The 22,965-nt window shown below is 44.6% G+C and overlaps 1 protein-coding gene across 1 annotated transcript in view; it reads right to left on the bottom strand.

The window, feature by feature from the left end:
* Positions 1-22,965, bottom strand: part of LOC122816509 (CREB binding protein) — a gene marked incomplete in the record, with an annotated part of 4,149,155 nt that overhangs the window by 514,149 nt on the left and 3,612,041 nt on the right. The window contains 1 exon segment of the mRNA XM_044089341.1: positions 1,609-1,722. Within this exon segment, the coding sequence (XP_043945276.1) occupies positions 1,609-1,722 (114 nt within the window).

The following is a 22,965-nucleotide window of genomic DNA, read 5'->3' as shown; positions in this document are numbered from 1 at the left end:
GAAAAGCCACATATTGCGATGTGGCCAAGCACAAATTTGGACTGCACGCTAGAGACTGCCTTCCCTATCAGGGTTTGCTAACAGTATAGGCACAGAAAAAGGGAGAAGGGACTGTTAAAGATCAACTCTGGTTGAGTTTATAGTTGAGTCTAGAACAAAAGCTGTGGTAAAAAAAGGGATAAATAAAATAATCCATAGTAATTATATCAATCAAAAGAGGTTATAAAAGACCAGGAAATGAGAATGGAAAGACAATATACAAAGAAACAATGAGAGAATATTCATAAGATTTCTACATATGGAACAAACATTGATGGTTTAGGATTTTTGCAAGAAAGTGCTTGCATATCTATTTTATACCCCAAGTACACTTCATAGAATTCTTCCATGTAGATAGCAATTGCTGGAGGTGTGATAGGAAAGACAGGGTTTCCTGGGAATATGTTTTTTTGGGGAATGCAATAACTCAATACATTTTAGAAACTACCTACAGGGTACTTTGTCAGAAATGTCGAGGGAGCAAATTATTTGAATCTTTTGAGCTGGGATATATAAACTGAGCTGCCTACACACAATAAGGCCCTACTCCGTTTAATACTGTTGGCTGCCAAAAAAAAAAAAATGGAAACAAAAAAACAAATGCAACATAAATACTGAATGTTGTAAAAGAAGTGAAGGTGGGTCTGTACAAAGGGGAAGGAGTACACTGTACATAAATAAATGGAATCTACGGGAACAATACATACATAATGATGCTTATGAAAAGTGACATTTCAGGGAGGACAGGACTTGAGCAATCTCTGTAATGATAAACTGAAAATAACATAACGTGTAAAAAAAGAATAAAAAAATCTCTGCAATGGTTTGTTTTCACTTTTATAACTGAATATGTGCTCAAGTCATTAAATACATGATGTTAATAAACATGTTTAAAAAAACAGGTGGAAGGTTTTCCCCAACAGGAGACTTATCTGACAGCCTTGAAGGACTGCTAGCCAACTGACAGTTTCACAAGGTCTGCCGAAGAGTCGTATTTTGGGGGCAAGAAAGTTCTGAACTTTTGGTTCTCTGTCTTTTTACATGTTGTTTCTTGCAAACTCTTGACACTTAAGAGCATGTAGAAAGAGCCTTTAGCTTTGAAAGCTGTCCAGATGCAGTGGGATAGTACTCACACAGTTTAGGCTACTGCAAATGTGATCTAAAGCTAAGCATACAAAACTGTTGTGGAAACACAGGAGGGGAATAAAAATGCCCCTAAACAGCCAAGAAGGACCAAAACCACAAACTGGAATCAAACAAACACCAATGAATGATGCAAGAAATCACTGCGCAACTCTGATCAGGAAAAAGCACTTCCAAAGAAGAATGTCCTTAAAGCTGCTGAAGGACCAAGTGGCAAATAAGATCTGGAGAATAGAAGTGAGGTGCATTGTGGGAGCAAGGGAAAAGTTTGGTGCCTTGCAGAGCTATTAAAGGGTGCTGAGAGGCTGTTTCCAGTGGCTGCCATTCCTGTCACTGAATTGGATGAAGAGGACCATGTTCAATATATTAATATTCAATTCAAAAACAGTACTTAAAACTTTAAAACGTACAGAAGGGGGCACTTACCCAAGTTTCTTCACATACTCAAGGTACCCTATGAGAATTTCATGGTACACGGCAGTTCTCAGACATCGTGGCCGAAAGAAGTGAATACTGTCAAGGTATGATATGTACACTCGTCTACAAAAACACCAGTGAAGATTACAGGTAAGGCACTGTCCACACAACATCATGCATTGTAAATTACATTTGCCTAGAAGGGATAAACTGTACTAGTAATGTAAAACTTGTGCTACCTTGAAAAGCTGCTCAAAGAAGCTATAAGATATATACTTCTTTAAGTAAAATGCGAAGAAAGTGTACCTGGAACACTGTACTCACCACCCATAATAAAATATAAGACTTTAATGCCTCACTTGATCAATGTCAGAACCCTCCTTGGTAGTTTATATTTTTTCTTAGAAGAGACAGTGGCATAATGCGTCAGCTGCATAAGGACACCTAGTTCCTCAGCTTGTCTTTTCAATCTCCCACCTTTACCATAGCTGTACTTTCATTGCTTTTTCTTGATCAATATGAAGTAATCTTGGTAAAGTACACTTTTCAGCAGACTACTGAGGAGTGGTCATTGTAACAGCAAATTGCAGCAGTGAAGTTAAATCCCACCTACCTCATCTTCCTCTTAGTCACAGTTTTATCAGCAATCCTGTTTTCCTTATGAAGGCATTAGCTGGTCTCATATAAAGATTCCACTACACCTTCACAGGTACACAAGGCATTGATATACAGCCAGTGTTCAAGAAACACACAGGCCAGCACTCAAAGGCAAAAGGTGTATATGAAGAAAATATAATTTATTAAAGCATATTTAGGCAAAACAGACTGGTTTCGGCCCAGTTATTAAGCCTTCCTCAGTGTAAAATAAATCACAAAAGCAAGCCTTTTTATGCTTAATAATCAACACATGATACAAAAGGAATCTCCATGATTGGTTGGTTATAAATGTTCATTAGGACCTGGGGGGAATAATCCTCCCAGCTTGATAATCCACTTCTTTTCTTTCTTAAGAACATTATGCCAACCAATTTTATTAGCCCGGTCCCGACTTATTCTATCAATAGTGGTAAACCTGAAAGATGCAGAAGAATGGGTAAAGGAGTGTTTACATAATGCATTGCTGTTTTTTTTTTTTAAATCTAACATCACTTAAATGTTCAGATATTCTAATTCTAACAGGACATGAGGTCTGTCCTATATAAAAAGCAGAACACGTACAGGTAACTAAGTAAATAATACAATCAGTTCCGCAGTTGGCCAAAAACCTAATATCAAAGACCAGCCCAGTATTTTTGCTAGGGAACTGTTTGGATTTAGCCACCCTAACACAGTGTACACAATGACCACATGGAAAACACTCCTGCAACAAATCAACAATTAAAGTAGTTTGTAATGGTTCTCCCAAAGTTATCCCTCATTTATAATGGTTGAAATAGGAACCCATGGTTTTACCCCTACGGTAAGAGAATTGACATTTATCTTTTAAGAACGCAGATAATCTGTCATCCATTAACAATATATTCCAATGTTTATTCACTATGTCCAATAAGCCATTGGTATTACGTCCATAGGTGGTAACCAATCTAAGTTCAGATGATCCTGATTGTTGTTTATCCTTATGTCAGAAAATCATTCCTATTAACAGAAGATGCAAAATTGCTGGCTGAAAGTATTGTACCTTTTTTATACCCATAGGATTTGAACCTGTTAATAAGGTCCAACTTATAGCGTTCATATTTCTGAGGGTGGGAGCAAATACGTCTGATTCTCAAAAACTGTGATTTTGGAATGTTACGTTTAACATGGGGTGGGTGAAAGCTGGAGGCATTTAATAATGAGTTGTACTGTAAATACTTGCAGGAACCTCAAGATGCACGCACTCGAAACTCTCCTTAACATGGAGAACATCGATATCTCAAGGCTCAGTCCTGGGACCTCTCTTGTTCGGTATATATTTCTCGGAGGTACAGGCCAACACGGAAGGACTGTGGCTGACCAAGTTCGCAGATGACTGCAAACTGGGCGCCATAATCGACTCTCCAGCCGACACAAGCATCCTACAAAAGGGTCTCATAGAAACAGACAACTGGTGCCAGAGCCATGGCCTCAAGCTAAATGCCAAAAAGTGTATAGTCATCCCTTGGCAAAACAAAGTGCCCACAAATTACCACATAGATGGTAATCCATTAGAAATCTGACGAAGTAATTAGGGACCTGGGGACCCAAGTTGATAGCAATCTCTCATTTGACAACCAAGTGGCCAAAGTGGTTAGAAAATCATTTTATATAGCCCACCTAATCATGAAGGGATTCACATCTAGATCAGAAGAGGTCATCGTGCCTCTTTACTCATCCCTCATCAGGCCCATAATTGAGTACAATGCCCCTTTTGGGATGTACCTTACCAGACACCTGCAGCAACTGGAAAGACCCCAAAAGTACCTCACCAAGAGGATCAAAGGGCTCAAACAGATGCCATATGCTGCCCGGTTAAAGAAACTCCAGCTCTACTCAGTGGCATACGGCCTGCTCAGAGGCGATCTGCGCCTGACGTATAAAGCTATGTCCAACCCGGAATTAATGGACATGCTGCACTTCAGAAAATCCAAATCCCATCGAGCTACGCGCTCAAGAGACTTGAACCTCAGCACTGAAATAAATAGGACATGCTGGAGGGACAGATTCATAACCCAGAGGCTCCCTTCACTCTGGAATAAAATCCCAGTCCAGGTTAGGCAGAGTCCCTCATTGACTCTCTTCAAGAGGAATCTTGATGAGTGGTTGGGAGATTGTAGATTTACTCCGGGTATCACTTCTGTGTCACTGTTAGGCAGATGCACAGTATACTAACCTCAAAAAAGGGCATAGCAAAATTCATTTTAAAATGGGTGGAGAAAGCCAAACACACTCTGGCTAGGCTTGTAAATGCCCTAGGGCAGATAGCCTAGTATGAACCTATGAACCTATCTGTGCAGTAACAGAAACCTGGTTCAAGGCTCCCGAGAGCACCCCAGCACTACCAGGTTATACCTCATACAATGCTTTTCGGCCCCAAAACTTGGGCCGAACCACAAAAGGAGGGGGAGTAACAATATTCGTCAAAGATACCCACGCCTCCAGGTTGGTGGCACAGCACGAAGCATCCGAGACTATCCATGTGCAACTAACAGTGGGTAAAACTGCCTTCCAGTTTATAGCCTGCTACAGACCACCCTCCCAAACCCAGGAACCCCACTCGGCCTTCCTGAGAACACTGGAAAATATGAAGGTCTCTCCAAACACCATTATATTGAGCGACTTCAACTACCCAAACATAGACTGGGAGCATTACTCTAGCTCCAACACCCTACCCCAAAGGTTCCTAGAATTTATAAACTCAAATGCTATGGAACAACTTGTTACCATTCCCACAAGAGGGGAAAACATACTGGACCTGATCATCACCAACATGGGGACTCTATGCTCCAGACCAGAAGTGTATCCCTCACTGGTAAGATCAGACCATAAACTAATCTCACTGGATATTCACATCCCAACCCCACCCCCTGCCCAGAAAACCACAGTGAAAAACTTCTCTAAAGCAAATTTCACACTCCTCAAAACCGAGGTGGAATCCTTCAAAGCCCCCGGGCCTGTGGAAAATATGGCCTATACCGCAGAATCCTTTATAAACGCATTCTATGAACACTTTCTAGCCTAGTATGAACCTATGAACCTATAAAACCTGGGTATCCAGTGTATGATCTAAATTCCTTGTGATGAAAACATCCAAGAAAGTGATTTCATGATCATAATTGACAGTAAACTGGATCCCCCACTTATTACCACTGATGTATTCCATGAATTCACACAGGTATCCCTCATCAGCTTTCCAAATCATCCAGCAATCATCGAGGTAGCATCTCCACATATCAATTTCCCCAAGGTAAAGATTATGAGATACGTCATGAAACAGATAGCTGGTGCCAGAGCCATGGCCTGAAGTTAAACGCCAAAAAATGTATAGTCATACCCTTCGGGAAAAACAAGGTAACCCCAAGCTACCATATAGGTGGCAATCCACTAAGCACAGAAGAGGTTATCAGGGACCTGGGGACCCAGGTTGACAGTGGCCTTTCTTTTGACACTCACATTGCTAAAGTGGTTAGAAAGACCTTCTACATTGCCCACCTGATCATGAAGGGATTCACATCCAGATCTAGTGAGGTCATTGCTCCCCTGTACTCTTCACTTATCAGACCAATGATCGAGTACAATGCCCCATTCGGGATGTATCTCACCCGACATCTGCAGCAATTGAGAGACCCCAAAAGTTCCTCACCAAAAGGATAAAGGACTCCAAAATCTGTCATATGCTGCCAGATTGAAGAAACTCCAGCTCTATTCAGTCGCATACCGTCTGCTCAGAGGTGACATGTGCCTGACATACAAGGCCATGTCCAACCCGAATTAATGGACATGCTCCACCTCAAAAATCCAAATCCACCAAAACCACTAGAGCAAGCGACTTAAACCTTAGCACGGATATAAATAGGGCGTGCTGGAGGGATAGATTTATCACTCAGAGACTCCCTATGCTGTGGAATAAAATCCCGGTCCATGTGAGGCAGAGCACCTCGCTGACTCTGTTCAAGAGAAATCTAGACCTGTGGATGGGAGATCGTAGGTTTACCCCGGGAATCATCTCTGGGTCACTGCTGGACAGAGGCACAACAAACTAATGGGCACAGTATTTTTTCATATAAGGGGTGGCGTAAGCCACAATAATTTGGGCTAGGCTTATAAATGCCTTAGGGCAGATAGCCTAGTATAAACCTATGAACCTATGAACCTATATATCAACTGGAGGATTATTCCCCCCAGGTCTTAATGAATATTTATAACCAACCAATCATGGGGATTCTTTTTGTATCATGTGTTGATTATTAAGCATTAAAAAGCTTTCTTTTGTGATTTATTTTACACTGAGGAAGGCCTAATTGGGCTAAAATCGGTCTGTTTTGCCTAAATATGCTTTAATAAATTATATTTTGTTCATGTACACCTTTTACCTTTGAGTGCTGGCAGGTGTATTTCGAGGACTTAGTATTTTGGGACCGTGCTTGCAGGTTTTTTTTTTTTTTTTTTTACTGTTATACAGCCAGTGTTCCCAAAAGCTTTGTGCTCTTTGAGCTGTGACTGCTGCAAGCTGTTACTTTAATAATTACAAAACTTAGCAGTTACACTAAAACAACAAATAGTGGTGGAAAAAAACAGATTAATGGTTAAAATTAACATTGTGCAAGTATTCTGTGTGATGCAGAGAAGGCAGCTTTACTGTTACAGTAATCACTCCTTGAAGATAAAGAAGTTATGTACCTACCATAACGTTCCATGTTAGTTGTCTTCATCTCGCCTTCTTTCTTGCTGGTTGGGATCGGAGCCGATCCTCGGCTCCGACTCAGCTATCTTCAATAGCTCGAGAGCTGTTTACTGGCTCGAGGCTATCCTTTGTCCCATGATGCCTAGCGATAGCTACCCAGATCTCGTTTGAAATCACTAACCCCAGACATAGCCAGAGAATAAACCTGTCCAAACAAATAGGTTGAGTATACCTGCCATACTCTCTAAGACAGTAGAGGAAATAAACCAGAGAACACCCAGCCAGTGAAACAAGAACTCCTCTCGGTCCAACAGGACATGGGACGGAGGGTGGGACACAAGAAAGAAGACGAGATGAAGACAACTAACATGGGACGTTATGGTAGGTACATAACTTCTTTATGTTAAGTTGTCTATCTCGCCTTCGTTCTTGCTGGTTGAGACAGCGTCCCTAGCACCTACAATCCTGGGTGGCTCATTGGAACAGACTTTTCAGAACAGTGGAACCAAAGTCAGCTCTGCTCCTGGAGACAGTATCTAGCTTGTAATGAGAAATAAAGGTATGAGGATTTGCCCACGTAGCAGCTGCACAGATAGAATCCATGGGCAACCTAGAGTGGAAGGCTACAGAGGTGGTCAAGGCCCTAGTAGAATGACCTTTCGGTTTGATAGGTGACTCTTTGTTGCTTAATTGATAAATGAAAGCAATAGTGTGAGACAACCACCTGGATAAGGTCACCTTGGAAACTGGGAGACCTTGTTTGCCTAGAGCATAAGAAAGGAATAGTTGGTCCGTCTTCCTTATTTCCTTAGTCCTGTGCAGGTAAAAACGCAATTGTCTATGAATGTCCAATTGGTGTAATTTGTACTCTGCCTTGTTGGTGTGGTTAGGGAAAAACACAGGAAGGTCTATAGATTGGTTTAAATTATTTTCTGAGCAGACTTTCAGAAGAAATCCTCAGAGCAACCCTGTCCTTATGAAAAACCAAGTATGGAGGCCGAACACATAGTGCCTGAAGTTCAGAGATGCATCTGGCTGAAGTAATAGCTACTAGACAGAGTGTCTTCCAAGATAGAAACTTAATGGAGCAGGATGCTGCTGGTTCAAAAGGGGGCAGAGTTAAGGAAGTTAGTACCAAATTAAGGTCCCAAGGAGGAGGGGGATTGCTCACTGGAGGCCTAAGGAGAGTGGTCCCTCTCCAAAAAGTTTTACAGAGCTTATGAGACAATGTTAGAATTTGACAAACCAACATGAAAATTAGAAATGGCCGCTAATTGAACCCTGATCGTAGCAGAAGCGGACCCGGAGTGAAAAAGTTGTGCTAGGAAATCCAGAATTTCGTGGACTGGGGCTGAAAAGGGATCTACGTTCCTAGCCTCTGCCCAACAAGAAAAACATTTCCATTCACTAGCATAAGTTTTTCTGGTTGTGGACTTGTGAGAGAAGACAATAATCTCACGTACAGCCAGGGAAACGCTGGGAAGCCTGGCTAAGGTTGGAAGTGGAGCAACCAAGCTGTGAGCTGGAGAGTTTGGAGGGATTGATACAACTCGCCTGACTGATGAATCAGTAGGTCTGGAATCGGATCCAAAGTCCAGGTCTGATCGAGAAGGTAATGGTGCAGGGACGGGAATCATATCTGTCGAGGCCAGTAGGAGGCAATGAGGATCATTTTGCAACCCAACGATATTGCGCTTTCTGTATGAGTTTTGGAATCAGGGGAAACGGAGGAAAGGCATAAAGAAGTCCCTGAGGCCAATCGTGGACTAGAGCATCTCTGGGTGAGTGACCTGGAAGCAGAAGAAGGGAGAAGTAATTGCTGCATTTGCTGTTGAAGGGGGTGGAAAAAAGATTGCAGCAAGGTTGTCCCCATTTGCGGAAGATAAGATCCGCAACTTCCTGATTCAGAGACCACTCGTGAGGCATGAGGATAGCTCTGCTGAGCCTGTCCGCTATGATGTTGGACCTCCTAGGGATGTGCATCGCAATCAGAAAACGTTGGGAGGAAATTGCCCACTGCCACAGTCTGAGTGCTTCTCGACACAGGGGGTAGGACCTGGTTTCGCCCTGCTTGTTGATGTACCACATCACTGACATGTTGTCTGTTTGAATTGCAATGGTCCCAGAAGGAAGAGAGTCCTGAAGGGCTTGCAATGCTAGGAGCATGGCTCTCATTTCTAGGACGTTTATGTGCAGATGGTACTTGTGAAGTTGCCAAGTGCCTTGGACTGTCCTGCACTGATAATGCCCCCCCACCCTATCAGGGAGGCGTCTGTGGTCACTGTGGCTACCGGAGGGGGCTGAATGAAGGGTCTGCCCTGAGTCACTAGTAAGGAGACCATCCACTAGGAAAGGTGCCTTTTGCATGCTTCTGTAATCATGATCATGTGAGACAAGGGCAGCTGTTGGAAAGACCACTGTGTGAACAGAAGCCACTGAAGGATCCTCATGTGAAAGTGGGCCAGTGGGATTAGAAGAATTGCTGTTGCCATGGAACCCAGAGTTTGAAGGACGAACTGGACTTGGATTCTTTTGCTCTGCATTAGAATTTGTACTTGCTGACGAATTGTAGACACCCTTTCTAGCAGTAGCCTTGCGGACATGTTCCTTGTGTCTAAGTCTGCTACTATGTAGGTGATAGATTGACAGGGCAACAAGGCAGATTTTTCGAAGTTTAATGTAATGCCTAGCTGGGAGCAGATTGTGATTGTGTAGTCCCTGGCTTGTAGGAGTTGATGCCTGGTAGTAGCAGTGAGGAGCCAGTCGTCTAGATATGGAAACACCTGGCATCCTCGATGTGTCAGATGAGCCGTGACCACTGCCATACATTTGGTGAACACCCTGGAGGCTGTGGTGAGACAAAAGGGCAGAGCTCTGAACTGATAATGACTGGCTCCCAGCCGGAAGCGAAGAAATCTCCTGGAGCGCCTGTCCATCTTGATATGGTAGTACGCGTCCTGAAGATCTATCGAGTACATCCAATTGTCCTGACCCAGAAAGGGTAGAATGGACTGTAGCGTGACCATCCGAAACTTTGTTCTTCGTACAGACCTGTTTAGTCTGCTGAGGTCCAGAATTGGTCTCCAGTCCCCTGTCTTTTTTGGTACCAAAAAGAACCTTGAGTAAGTTCCGGATCCGTGCTGGTCTGCCGGGACTTCCTGGATGAGACTTTTTTTCTGGCAGTTTTGAAACTTCTATTACAGCTTGGTCCTTCAGATTGGGTGGAACATATAGAAGGGATTTCTTTGATGGTAAGGGGGGTTGACAGAAGGGAATTTTGTAACCTCCGGATATAATGGACCGTACCCATCTGTCTTGCGTTAAATTTTGCCATGATTTTGGGTACAGTGAAAGTCTTCCCCTGACTGCCTCTAGAGGTGAGCAGCCGGGCAACCCTTCAGGGATGCTGAAAGGGCTTATCAGAGAAAGATTCTATGATGCCCTGGTTCTGCGGACCCCCTCTGCCATGAGGGTGGCGTCTGTTGTTACTGTTTCCCCCTCTGCCCCAGGAGGAAAAATTGCTACGTGTGTCAGGCAATGCTTCCTGGGATTTTCAGAACCACATCTTGCCACTCTTCTGACCTTTGGGGTGCGGTCTACAGGGAGTGGAAAAACGGACTCCCACAGCAGAGAGAGTCTTGCCTTCTTGCTCACACCTAGTCAAAGTGTCTTTCACCTGTGGTCCAAAAAGAAAGGAACCATCAAAGGGGGTGTTGGTGAATGACGCCCGAAAGGGTTCCACAAAATTACACAGCCGCATCCATGCATGCCTCCTAAGGGCCACACCTGTGCCTGCGGCTGTACCCGCAACATCAGCTGCATAGGAAATGAGCCTCATGGAGGAGTTAACTACAAAATTTAACGTCGCCAGCTGGGAAGCTACTTTAGCTTGAGCCCCTCAGCTGATGGATCTTGAAGGGTATCTCCGAGATCTTTAAGGAGATCCCTCTGAAGCCGGGTAAAATGACACAGGTAGTTCAGTGACCTCATAGAAAAGGTTGCTGAAACGAACATTCGCTTCCCGTATCTGTCTATCATCCTAGACTCCTTGTTAGGAGGATCGACAGACTAAGAGGTCTCCGCTAACTCTTTTTTGGTGGCTGCTGGTACCACCATGGCATCAACAGGAACACCTTTGGTAAGGAACTGCTTATCCTGGGGTGCTGTGATGAATTTGCCAGGTCTCCTCGGAGCTGGTTCCACTGTATCTGGAGCTGACGAAGCCTTTCGAGCCACCACTGCCATAAGTGGATCAAAAGGCGGAGAAACCCAGAAGGTGGAAGGACGGGAACCGAAAGCATCCAGAAATACAGACTCATCCTCGGTAGGGGCTAGGGGATTCCAGTTCCCCCTCTGCTTAAGCATTTCTAGGATGTCCGAGAAGGAAACATCTTCAGAGGGGGATCTCGGGGACCCTTCCGAATCATCTAAGTCTGTATCAGAAGTGACAGACTCAGGGGAGTCAATGTGCTTCCTCTTGCACTTCTTCTTACGAGGAGGCTCCTCTGAATGATCAGGGGAGGCCTCGGAAGAAGAGGAAACACCCAATGGGGTGCCCTGGAGCGTCGGTTCCCTATGCTTGGGGTCTGGGGGAGGAGCAGAGGTTGGCACAGGCACTACAGGGGATGGAGCCGGTGGGGCCAATAGTGGAGCTGACTCAGTGGCCAGCACACTCCTCATGACATCGAAGGCGTCCCTGCCACGATGCAGAGAAAGCTCCGGTTCCAAGGAAATCGGAATCTTTCTCCGCACCAACGGAGATGGCTCCAAGGCCGATGTAGGAGCCAAGCTCACCTGCGCCGAAGCTCCGAGAGGGAGAAAGGGGTCGGACAAGGGTCCGATGCCACTCGCCTCCTTGGTGCCGACGAGGGAACCCCGGCGCCCAGATCCCGCGATGGACGGCACCACCGAGGGGATCGGAGCCGATGTCAGAATCGAAGGAGATAGAGTTATTGGAGCCGACGGTTCCACTACTTGAACCCCAACGAACTCCGGCTCCGAACTTATTGGAGTCGGAGGAGGAACATCGAGAGAAGTGGACGGAGCCGACACCTGTTGAGGAGGGCTGGACAACATCTTGGCAAGTGCCCGCAACTTTAGCAACCTACAGACCACTCTCTCCACATCGTGATCCGACAGCCTACAGGATCGAGAGGAGTGAGAGGATCGGTGACTGCGCTTGCTCTGAAGCAAAGAAGACTGAGGAGCCGACGGGGAGACAGTCTTATCAGTGCCAGCCAGAACCGAAGTAGAAGGTAAAGTCTGAACCGAAGACGGCTCCGAACTTGGAGCCGACGGCTTGGTGGATTTAGGGGATTTCACAGGCTGAGAGCTCTTGGCCGGTAAAACCTGGGGTTTTAAAAGACCGCTAAGAATAAGCTTATTCTTACGCTCCTGCAGGACTCTTGAACTAAAGGCATAGCAGACAGAACAAGAGTCCTGCAGGTGTACAGCGCCTAAACAATAGATACAAGAAGTGTGCCCATCTGTCAGAGACATCTTCTGACAGCATGAGTCACACTTCTTGAATCCAGAAACTTTGGATTCCTTTGACATCCTGAAAGAAGGAAAAGTACAGTTTTGTACCTACCATAAATGTAGATGTCCGATAGGTATACATCTGCAGTCATCACATATGGGTTGTCCTGCCTCAGGCAGCCCTTCGGTCGGCCGGATTCCAAAGTCTGGGTCTGGCCTCGGCTGATGTCGCACTTTCCCCGACATCAGAGCGTATGGGGTATAAAAGCATCAGCCGACTCCATTTTCCTCAGTTTTTCTTGCCTCAGATGCCAGGTGCCCTCTAAGGAAGGCTAAAATTTGGAGATATGCATTGCAAAAAACAAATCCAAACATGCACAAGACTATAACAACAAATACACCATAATAGATCCCCCCAGCTAGCTATAAGATTGGTAAGTACCCAAGAAGTATACCACAGAGGGGAAGGAGGGAGGGTAAACCTGAATGCAGATGCATACCTATCGGACATCTACATTTATGGTAGGTACAAAACTGTACTATGTCCTTCAAGGATGCATCTGCAGTCATCACATATGGGTAGAATACCATAGCCAATCTGGGGGTGGAGGTACTAAGTAAAGGATGGTGTAGCTAAGATACCCTGCAGGACTGCCGTAGCAAAGCCTGCTCTGGATCTGGAGTATAAAGGTAAATTGTAATGCTTGGCAAATGTATGCACGGAGCTCCATGTAGCAGCTTCTAAAATGTCCTTGGTAGCCACCCCTCTTAGGAAGGCTGTGGTGGTGGCTGTGGCTCTCGTGGAATGATGTCTAATGTCAGCTGGCACAGTTTTTCCATGAAAGGAGTAACAAAAACGAATGCAATTTCCTATCCATTTTGAAATTGTCTGTTTGGAAATTGCTTTTCCTTGTGCCCCAGCAGCATATACTACAAAGAGCTGGTCAGTCTTTCTGTAACTTTTAGTTCTGTCCAAGTAGTAGCGCAACTGTCTGTGTATGTCCAGGGTGTGCAGAAGTTTCTCCCCTTTATTTTGTGGTTGTGGGAAGAATGTAGGCAAGTGAATAGCTTGGTTCAAAGATACCCTGGATACCACCTTTGGCATAAATGTAGGATTGGTTCTCAATGAAACTCTGTCCTGATGAAAGATAAGAAATGGCTGTACTGCCATTAGAGCTTGTAACTCAGATACTCTTCTTGCTGAGGTTATGGCCAAAAGGAAGGCAGTTTTCCAAGACAGAAACTGTAGATCTGCAGATGCTGCTGGTTCAAAGGGAGGAAGTGTTAGTTTTTCCAACACGAAGTTAAGGTCCCAAGTAGGTAGAGGTGGTTTCCTTGGAGGATTGATGTTTTTGATTCCTCTTAGAAACTGTCTCAGGAGAGGATGAGAGAAGACAGGTGGATTAACATTGTATTCTGCTGAAATTGCTGAGGCATGTATCTTAATGGAAGAGTAAGACAGGCCGTTGTGGAACAATTCTGCCAAATATTCCAGTATATGTGCCATGTTCATCACTGTCACATCTAGGCACTTTGTTGTGTTCCAAGTGTGAAATCTTTTCCATTTTGCTGAATATGCCTTCCTTGTGGAAGGCCGTCGAGCGTCCATAATAATATCCTTCACTCTCTGGGATAGCTTATCCTGAGGAGGAGTCATGGTATTTTCCAGGCAGTTAGCTGCAAGGTTTTCAGGTTGGAATGCAGAGTCTTGAAATTGTGCTGCGTCAGTAGAAGTGGCCATAGGGGGAGAGGCCATGGTTTAGTCTGTGACATGCTCTTTAACAGTGGGTACCAGTGCTGTCTTGGCCAGTTTGGAGCTATCAGAATCACTCTGGGCTGCTCTGTCCTGATCTTCAGTAAGACCTTTGTCATTAATGGGAGAGGTGGAAAAGCATACACTGTTAGAGCTTTCCAGCTGAAAGAGAGAGCGTCCACTTTCCATGCTTGTGGGTGGTATGTCCTTGAGCAGAATTTCTTCAGTTGATGATTGTGGGGGGAGGCGAACAGATCTATTTCCGGCCTTCCCCATGATTGTGTTATGAGTAAGAAGATGTCTGGGTGCAGCATCCATTCGTGCATCCATGATATTTCTGCTTAAGCTGTCTGCCAGTATATTGTCTTTCCCTGGCACGAACTGGGACTGCAGCTGTATATTGAGTTTCAAGAAAAGTTCCCATAGATTCATTGCCAGTCTGCAAAGAGGGTAGGAATGGGTGCCTCCTTGCTTGTTTATGTACCACATAACTGTGGTGTTGTCTGTCCTTGTGAGTAGGTGGCCTTGATGAAGAAAATGTTTGAAGGCCTCGATTGCTTGTATCACTGCCAGCATTTCCTTTTGGTTTATGTGCATGCGCAGCTCTCTTTGTGACCATAGCCCTTGGATACATCTGCCCTCCATATGTGCTCCCCAACCTTGGTCTGAAGCGTCCGTAGTGATGGTTTGGTTGGCTCTTGGCTTGCTGAAGGGCAACCCACTGTTCGACTGGCAGGCTTGAGCCCACCACAGAAATTCCTTTTGGAGGCATGGAATGAGTGGGATCAAAGTTTCTAAGCTGTGACTGTGCTGAGTCCATAAACTCCTTAGGTACCATTGTAATTTTCTCATATGCAGCCTTGCTTGTGGGATCAGAAGAATGCAAGATGCCATGTAACCCAGGGCCTGCAGGATTTTCCTTGCAGTCAGCTGAGTTTGTCTTGTCAGATTCTTGAAGTAATCCGGTAGTTGTTTTTGTTTTTCTTCTGTGAGAAACGCCATTTGGGTGGCTGTGTCTAGATCCGCACCCAGAAAAGTTATTCTTTGGGATGGAACAAGTCTTGATTTGTGGATGTTGACTGTATATCCCAAGGCCTGCAGTAGGTGGATGGCATAATCCAGGTCCTTTAACAAAGTTTGCTTGCTGTCCGCTTGTATAAGGCAGTCGTCCAGATATGGGTAAATTTGAATCCCCTGAAGTCTGCAGTGTGCAATTACTGATGCCAGGCATTTCGTGAATACTCTGGGCGCAGTAGATAAGCCAAAGGGCAATGCTGAGAATTGATAATGCTCTGACCCTGCAAGAAATCTGAGGTGTCTTCTGCAACTTTGTCTGATAGAGACATGCAGGTATGCCTCCTTGAGGTCTAGAGTCACCAGCCAAGACCCCTTGCCCAGCATGGAAAGGAGTTGCTGTAGAGTCAGCATTTTGAATTTTGGCACAATGAGGTAAGTATTCAGTGCGGACAAGTCGAGAATAGGCCTCCATTGATTTTCTTTTCTTGGAACAAGGAATAATCTGGAGTAAAATCCTTGGCCTTGTTCTGAAAGAGGTACCTTTTCTATAGCTTTCATTTGTATTAAGTTGGAAATTTGTTTCAAAGCCTCTGCCCTCTGATTTTTGTGGCAGGTCTGGCATGCCTTTTCTTTTTGGCAATGTGTGGAAATGGAACCTGTATCCTTTGTCTATTATTTGCAGTGTCCATGTGTCCCTTGTAATGCTGTGCCAATTTTTTGAAAATAAAGAAAGCTTTCCGCCCAAAGGTGCTTCTAATTGAGCCCTGGTCGGCGGAGTCAAAACAAAGTCATTGAGTCTGTCCTGGTGTAGCAGTTGTAGTTCCTGCACTACCTCTCTGGTTGGGAGGCTGCCATTGACGGCCTCTGTAGGGGCCTCTAGCTTGCCCTCTACCTCTGGCACGCCTTTTCCTGCCTCTCTGAGATCTGTCTGAGTCGAGAAAGGACCAATTCTTAGTAGGCCAATTTCTGCTGAATCTCGGTGGTTGGACTTGCAGAAAGTCTTTGACTGTTTGCACAGATTTTGCCTTTTCTTCAAATTTCTTTAAGACCTCTTGAGCCGTGGAACCAAATAATTTTTGCTTTTCCATAGGAGCATCCAAAAGCTTAGCTTTAACATGGTCTGGCAGAGATTGTTCCTTCAGCCAGGCATGCCTACGTATGACTGCACCTGTCATAGCTGACCTACATGAAGCTTCCAATGCATCATAACCACACTGCAAGAAATGGTTACTAACCTGCTGGGAGTTATGTACCAGATCCTGAAGGGATTTGCGATCAAGGGGTTCAGAAGAAGACAGTTTCTTATGCAATTCATCTAACAAATACTCTTGGTACTGTATCATATGAAATTGACAATTTAATGCCCTCATGGAAAGAGTTGCAGAAGTATACACTTTCTTACCCCATCTCTCTAAAGCTCTGGACTCTCTTTCAGAGGGTAGAGGATTTCTAGCAGTGGCAGCTGCAACCCCTTTTGGGCCCTGGGAAATAGTTTCTGGATCAGCAGAGTGGGCCTTGTACAGGTGTAGATGTGAGTCCGGGACCCTGTAGTACCTATCAGGTTTGGCAGGAGCCGGAGGGAGAGAGTCAGGGGCTGTACTAGCATCAGAGTATACATCATCAATAACATTCAAAACAGGAGGTATAGCTAAAGGCCTATGCTGAGGTAAATGTAAAAAGGTCCTTAATCTCTTTCTAGAATCAGAGAATTCCTGACCCTGCCATTGAAAATGTTCTCTCATAGAGTGTAATGTCTCTCCAAAGGAAAACTCTTCAGGAGGGAGGCCGAGGAATAGATTCTTCAGCATCAGAATCCTTGTAGGCGAATAAGCCTCCTCCTGGTGGTCTGACAGAGTAGAGCCATCAGTGGACTCATCTGAGGAGTGGGGCTCAGAGGGCTCAACCCTGGGCCTTTTGTCTGGAGGTGGTTGAGAGCCCCTGTCCGGATGAGGTTGAGAACCTCTAATTAAGGAGATAAGATCCTCTGCTAAGCTAAGAATCTGTGAGCCAGTAGAAGGTCTCTGAGAGGTAACCTTGGGAGGCAAAGCTTTAGTAAGTTTAGCAGCTTTAGCCCTAGAAAGCCTTAATGGACATGGATGCAGGAGGTCTGGCTGCACCACGTGCAGGAGTAGACTTGTCTAAAGGAATGGTGTCGGAAGGTTCCTGGACACCAGTTTCAGAAGGTAATTCAATAACCGACTCGCCGGGCCTCCGCCGAGGTAGTCGGTTGTGCGTTTCGTAATCGGAAGTACCAAGGACTCGGTTTCAGCCGAGACTGAGACACTCGCGGTAGGCCTGACCGTGGTTTCAGCGAAACCGCGCCGCGTGTCGGTCCTTGTCCTTCCGTTTCTTAACAAAGTGCAGTCGAGTCTCCGACGGCATCTTGTAAGCAAAACTAGCCCCAAAGAATTCCTCTGCAAACTCCGACCGACGTCTAAGAGTTCGTCGGTTGAAGGAAGCACAGGCTGAACAGGCCGAGACGTCGTGGTCTGGGCCTAGGCAGGGGAGGCAGTAAGAGTGGAAATCCTTCTGAGGTATTTGTTTCCCACAAGTTAAACAATTATTAACTTTATCTGACATCGGCTGAGGCAAGAAAGGTCCCCAACGGGGTACTTAGCTTTTTCGAAGTCTTCGGTAGCTGAATCACAGGAGCTGGCCGACCGGCACTTGCGAACTGCTTCTGCTTCGGGCACCACGCGGCAAGAAAGACAGAGGAAAATAGCATCGGCTGATGCTTTTATACCCCAGACGCTCTGACGTCGGGGAAAGTGCGACATCAGCCGAGGTCAGACCCAGACTTTGGAATCCAGCCGACCGAAGGGCTGCCTGAGGCAGGACAACCCATATGTGATGACTGCAGATGCATCCTTGAAGGACATCAATAAATACAACAACAGCTACCAGAAGCAAAATACAGTCTAAACAAAAAACACACTCTACTACAAGACATAGCTGAAGGTTTTTTTTTTTTTTTTTTTTTTTAAATAGGAAAGCCTCTAACTTAAACAGCTAGCCTATGAAAGAAAGGTAGAAGGAAAGCCTCTAACCTAAACGGCTAACCTGACAAGAAGAGGTAGGGGGGGAGGGGTGGGGGAGAACTCTCTAAGTTAAACGAGTTCTACAAGAAAAAGAAGGGATACTACAACTAAACACTAGCTATCACAAAAAACAAGATTAACCGTTAACAATAAAACACTGAAAATATAGAATTCTAGAGTAAGAAAGTTATAAAAAAAACTTTATACAAGCCTAAGCCAGAAAAACGAAACCTCGCAGCTGAAGCGGCAAACGAGATCTGGGTAGCTATCGCTAGGCATCATGAGACAAGGGGTAGCCTCGAGTCAGTAAACAGCTCTCGAGTTATTGAAGATGGCCGAGTCGAAGCAGAGGATCGGCTCCGATCCCAACCAGCAAGAACAAAGGCGAGATATACAACTTAACATCTCCTGTTACAGCAGAAATAGCAACTGTATTATCTTTTTTCATGGAGGGTCACCAAACAATAAATAAAAATGTGTAGTAGATTCCTCAGCCATGCTCTCATACCCAAAAGAGGTGTACAGTTAAAAGATTCACCGTAGCACAGCAAAGCAAAAGCTCATCTTACCTCTGGACTATGCATTCAATTAACTAACTAACTATATTAGTTATGTACATATGTATAACTTACATACATATTTATTGGCTTGCTTGCTTTTTTTTTTTTTTATGTAGAGAACTCATCTAACTGGACCATTTTCAGGCCAGTGGAATAAGTACACAACATTTGAACACTTGACAAGTACATGAAAAACAAATGTTTAAGTTTCAACAGTGCAGTTACTTAGTAAAATCATATAATCAATCTTAGTAGCACATGCACAGTTTGGGGATGCAATGAACAAGCAGAACAGTGTATCACACTGAAGTGGCAGAAAATCTACTTTGAATAAACTTCATGCACCACTGATCATAAGAACAATATAGAAGGGGATAGGTGTTGAAGAATGGAGCGGATCTGAAAAGGGAACTTATGTAATGGTGCACAGCATACCAAGTGTCACCTTCTAAAATATCTTCTGCAGAAATGTTTGTGAAATATATTGTAGACACAGCAGCTGCTGCTCTGTAGCCATACTTTTGGTGAGGAACTAATGAACTACATTCTTCTGTGTAATCTCTAGTGTGCAGTTACTAGGTTTTGTCCTGGAAGATCAAGGTACCCCAAGGATTTCACCATTCCCTGGGATGTTATGACCAGGGAGATGGCATCTGAGGCTGAAAAGTAACATAACAGTCCACTTGGAAAAGAAAGCATCTATCATCCACACTCAGCTGTGCATGAGAAAATTGAAAGTTATGTGCCAGTATGCTGCTAGATCACTGGTGCCCTTCTCTGTCCATCTTGACTGGTTGGGTTACCTACCTCATAAAGGATCTCAGCCGGTAACTTTTGCAGGGCTCTGCTGGTGGTCAAGCTCTCCCTCTCCCATGATGCTATGACACTGGTCACTCTTCAGTTTGAGGGATGGCAGGATATAATATTAGAAAATAAGAGAGCAAAGGATATGGCTAGGAGCAAGGTTTCAGGCACAGGTCTATTATGTTATTTTAGGAAAACGAAGTTGTGACAGTTTGGAAGAGGGAAGAAGGGTGAGTTGCCAGGACGGATGGAGAGGGACAACAAAGACCGAGTGTAATAAGTATACAGTGACATAGTGTGTTGTTCCCTCCATCTGTTTCAACTGGATGGGACAGATTTCCCAGCTTCCTGTGTGGCATCATGGCAAGATACCTTTGAGTATGGTGGAACTGAAGGCTGATATGATTTCCAGTTTGTACGGTTTGAAAAAGGTGTGCAGTGTTGACCAGGCTGCTACAGCACTGATATAATCTACACTGGAGTACTTGAAAATGACAGTACACACAGACATGGATCTAGTGAAGTGAGCTCATGGTTTGATAAGAGAGGGATTTGCCCTTTGAAGTATAAAAAAAAAAGTTATGTCTTACCATAATGGTCCATCTGTGCTGTCAGTCTTCACTAATCCTTGACTATGGGCTCGGTTTCGAGCCTTCAGAACCAATTCAGCAGTTATCCCAGCTTGTGCCTTCCAAAAACTCTCGAGCTAGGCTCTACCTATGATGCTCCTCGCCAAATTACCTCAGACTGAGTTTACCTATAATAATGACAGACAAGAAGAAATAGAGAAGAGACCATATCTGTGTCCGTATCATGAAGCCAGTGTTTGGGAATATTCGGTCCACCAAGACTTCTAGTGCAAGGGAAGGAGGGTGGGAATGTCAAGGATTAGTAAAGACTGACAATACAGATGGAACGTTATGTTAAGACATAACGTCTTTATCTGATGTTGTCAATCTGCGCGTAATCCTTGACTGTGGGACAGAGTCCCCAGCAACCTGAACCTTGGGAGGTCTCACGGCAGAATATTCCTGAGCACTATCGAGCTGAATGATGCACATCCCCTAGAGACCTCGCCCAATTTGTAATGAGTAATAAAGGTATGAGGAGATGCCATGTAGCTGCTGCACAAATATCATCTAGGGAAGCTCTGGCATGAAAAACTGCAGAAGCTGCTACAGCTCTTGTTGAATGAGCTTTCACAGGACGTGGTAGATAAAGTCCCTTTTTGTTGTAAACAAAGGTAATACATTGCTTAAGCCATTTTTCCAAGGTAACAGTTACTGGATTACCTAAAGAGATTGTAGAAAAGGCAATGAACAGTTGATCAGATTTTCTGATGTCCTTTGTTCTGTGAAGGTAAAAACGTAACTGCCTGTGTACATTATATAAGTGCAGACAGTATTTTCCCTTGTTGGAAAAAAGACTGGGAGATGCAAGGTTTGATTGATATTTTACTGAAACAACCTTTTGCAAAAAGGAAGGAGTTGTCCTGGGGGAGACCCTGTCCTTACGAAATATCAGACGGGGGTTCTTAGGACAAGGCTTGAATTTCTGATATTCTACTGGCCGAAGTGATAGCTATCAAAAATAAAGTTTTCTAGGACAACTTTAAGTCACAAGTTGCTGAAGGTTCAAAGGAAGGAGAAATGAGACTGCAGTACCATATACAAATCCCATGGAGCAGAGGATTCTTTAAATGGAGGTCTGAGCATCAAGGTTCCTTTCAAAAAAGGCTTTACAAAGTTTATGAGACATAAGTGACAAACCGTTGAAACCAATATGGAAGTTGGATATTGCAGCAAGATGTACCCGAATGGTAGAAGCTGATAAGCCAGACTGACAGAGTAAGGCTAAAAAAGTCTAAAACTTTGTCTACAGGTGCTGCATATGGGTCAATATTACAGTCAAGGGACCATTTAGCAAATTTTATCCATTTGTTATGGTACAATTTTCTAGTTGAAGGCTTGTGGTGGGCCAGAATGATGAGTCAGACTGGTGAAATGAGGAAGGAATGCCTGGCAATCATGTAAACTGGAGAAACCATGCAATGGGCTTGAGTCGCAGAAGACTTGTATGGACCATTCTCTCCAGGTGGGATAACAGGTCTGGAGCTGGGTCCAGTATAGTACAGTTTTGTACCTACCATAAATGTAGATGTTCGAGTGCTAATACAGCTGCAGTCATAACAGATGGGTTCTCCTGCCGTCAGGCGGGTCCTCGGTCGGCCGAATTCCAAAGTCTAGGTCTGGCATCGGTTGTCGTCACTTCTTCCCTGACGTCAGTGTGACAGGGGTATAAAAGAACCAGCCGACGCCATTTTCTTCAGTTTTTCTTGCCCCAGATGTCAGGTGCCCCCAGAGGGAAGGCAATACATAAATTTGTGTAATAAAGCAATGCAATATAATCAAAATACAGTAGTTGCAAGCAAATACACCATAAATGAATACCCCAATCAGGTTGTATGAGGAGGTGTTAGCCAATAGGCCTGTCCCAAGAGGGGAAGGAGGGAGGGAAACCTGGACTGCAGTTGTATTAGCACTCGAACATCTACATTTATGGTAGGTACAAAACTGTACTATGTTCATCGTGCATACAGCTGCAGTCATAACAGATGGGTAGAATCCTAAAGCTAAGAAAGGGGTGGTAGGCACTAGGCGGAACTAGGAGGAGCCAGGATGCCCTGCAAGATTGCAGTGGCAAAGCCTGCTCTAGTTTTGGAGTATAATGGTAGGTGGTAGTGCGAGGAGAAGGTATGCACAGAACTCCAAGTGGCTGCTTCCAAAATATCTTTGGTAGCAACTCCTCTGAGGAAAGCTGCAGAGGTAGCTGTGGTCCTTGTGGAGTGAGATTTGATGCCTGCAGGTACAGTTTTACCATGAAAAGAGTAACAAAAGTGTATGCAGTGGGCTATCCATTTTGAGATTTGTCTGTTTGGAAATTGGCTTCCCTTGAGCTCCTATAGCATAGGACACAAAGAGCTGTTCTGATTTTCTGAAAGGCTTTGTTCTGTCCAAATAATAACGCAGCTGTCTGTGGATGTCCAAGGAATGTAGTAGTCTCTCTCCTTTGTTTTAAGGATTAGGGTAAAAGGTAGGTAAGTGGATAGCCTGATTCAAAGCTACCCTGGATACCACCTTTGGCATAAAGGACGGGTTGGTTCGTAAGGAAACTCTGTCCTGATGGAGTATGATAAAAGGCTGCACAGCCATGAGGTCTTGTAGTTCCAATACCCTATGAGCTGAGGTGATAGCCAGAAGGAAAGTTGTTTTCCAGGACAAATATTGCAAATCTGTTGAGGCAGCTGGCTCAAAAGGAGGCAAGGTCAGCTTTTCTAGAATGAAATTGAGGTCC

This window comes from Protopterus annectens, chromosome 12.part0 (genome assembly GCF_019279795.1).
Source record: "Protopterus annectens isolate FY-2018-M chromosome 12.part0, PAN1.0, whole genome shotgun sequence".
Taxonomy (NCBI): Eukaryota; Metazoa; Chordata; order Ceratodontiformes; family Protopteridae; genus Protopterus; species Protopterus annectens.
Note: the sequence above shows the minus strand (reverse complement) of the source record. Positions and strands in the feature narration are given on the sequence as shown.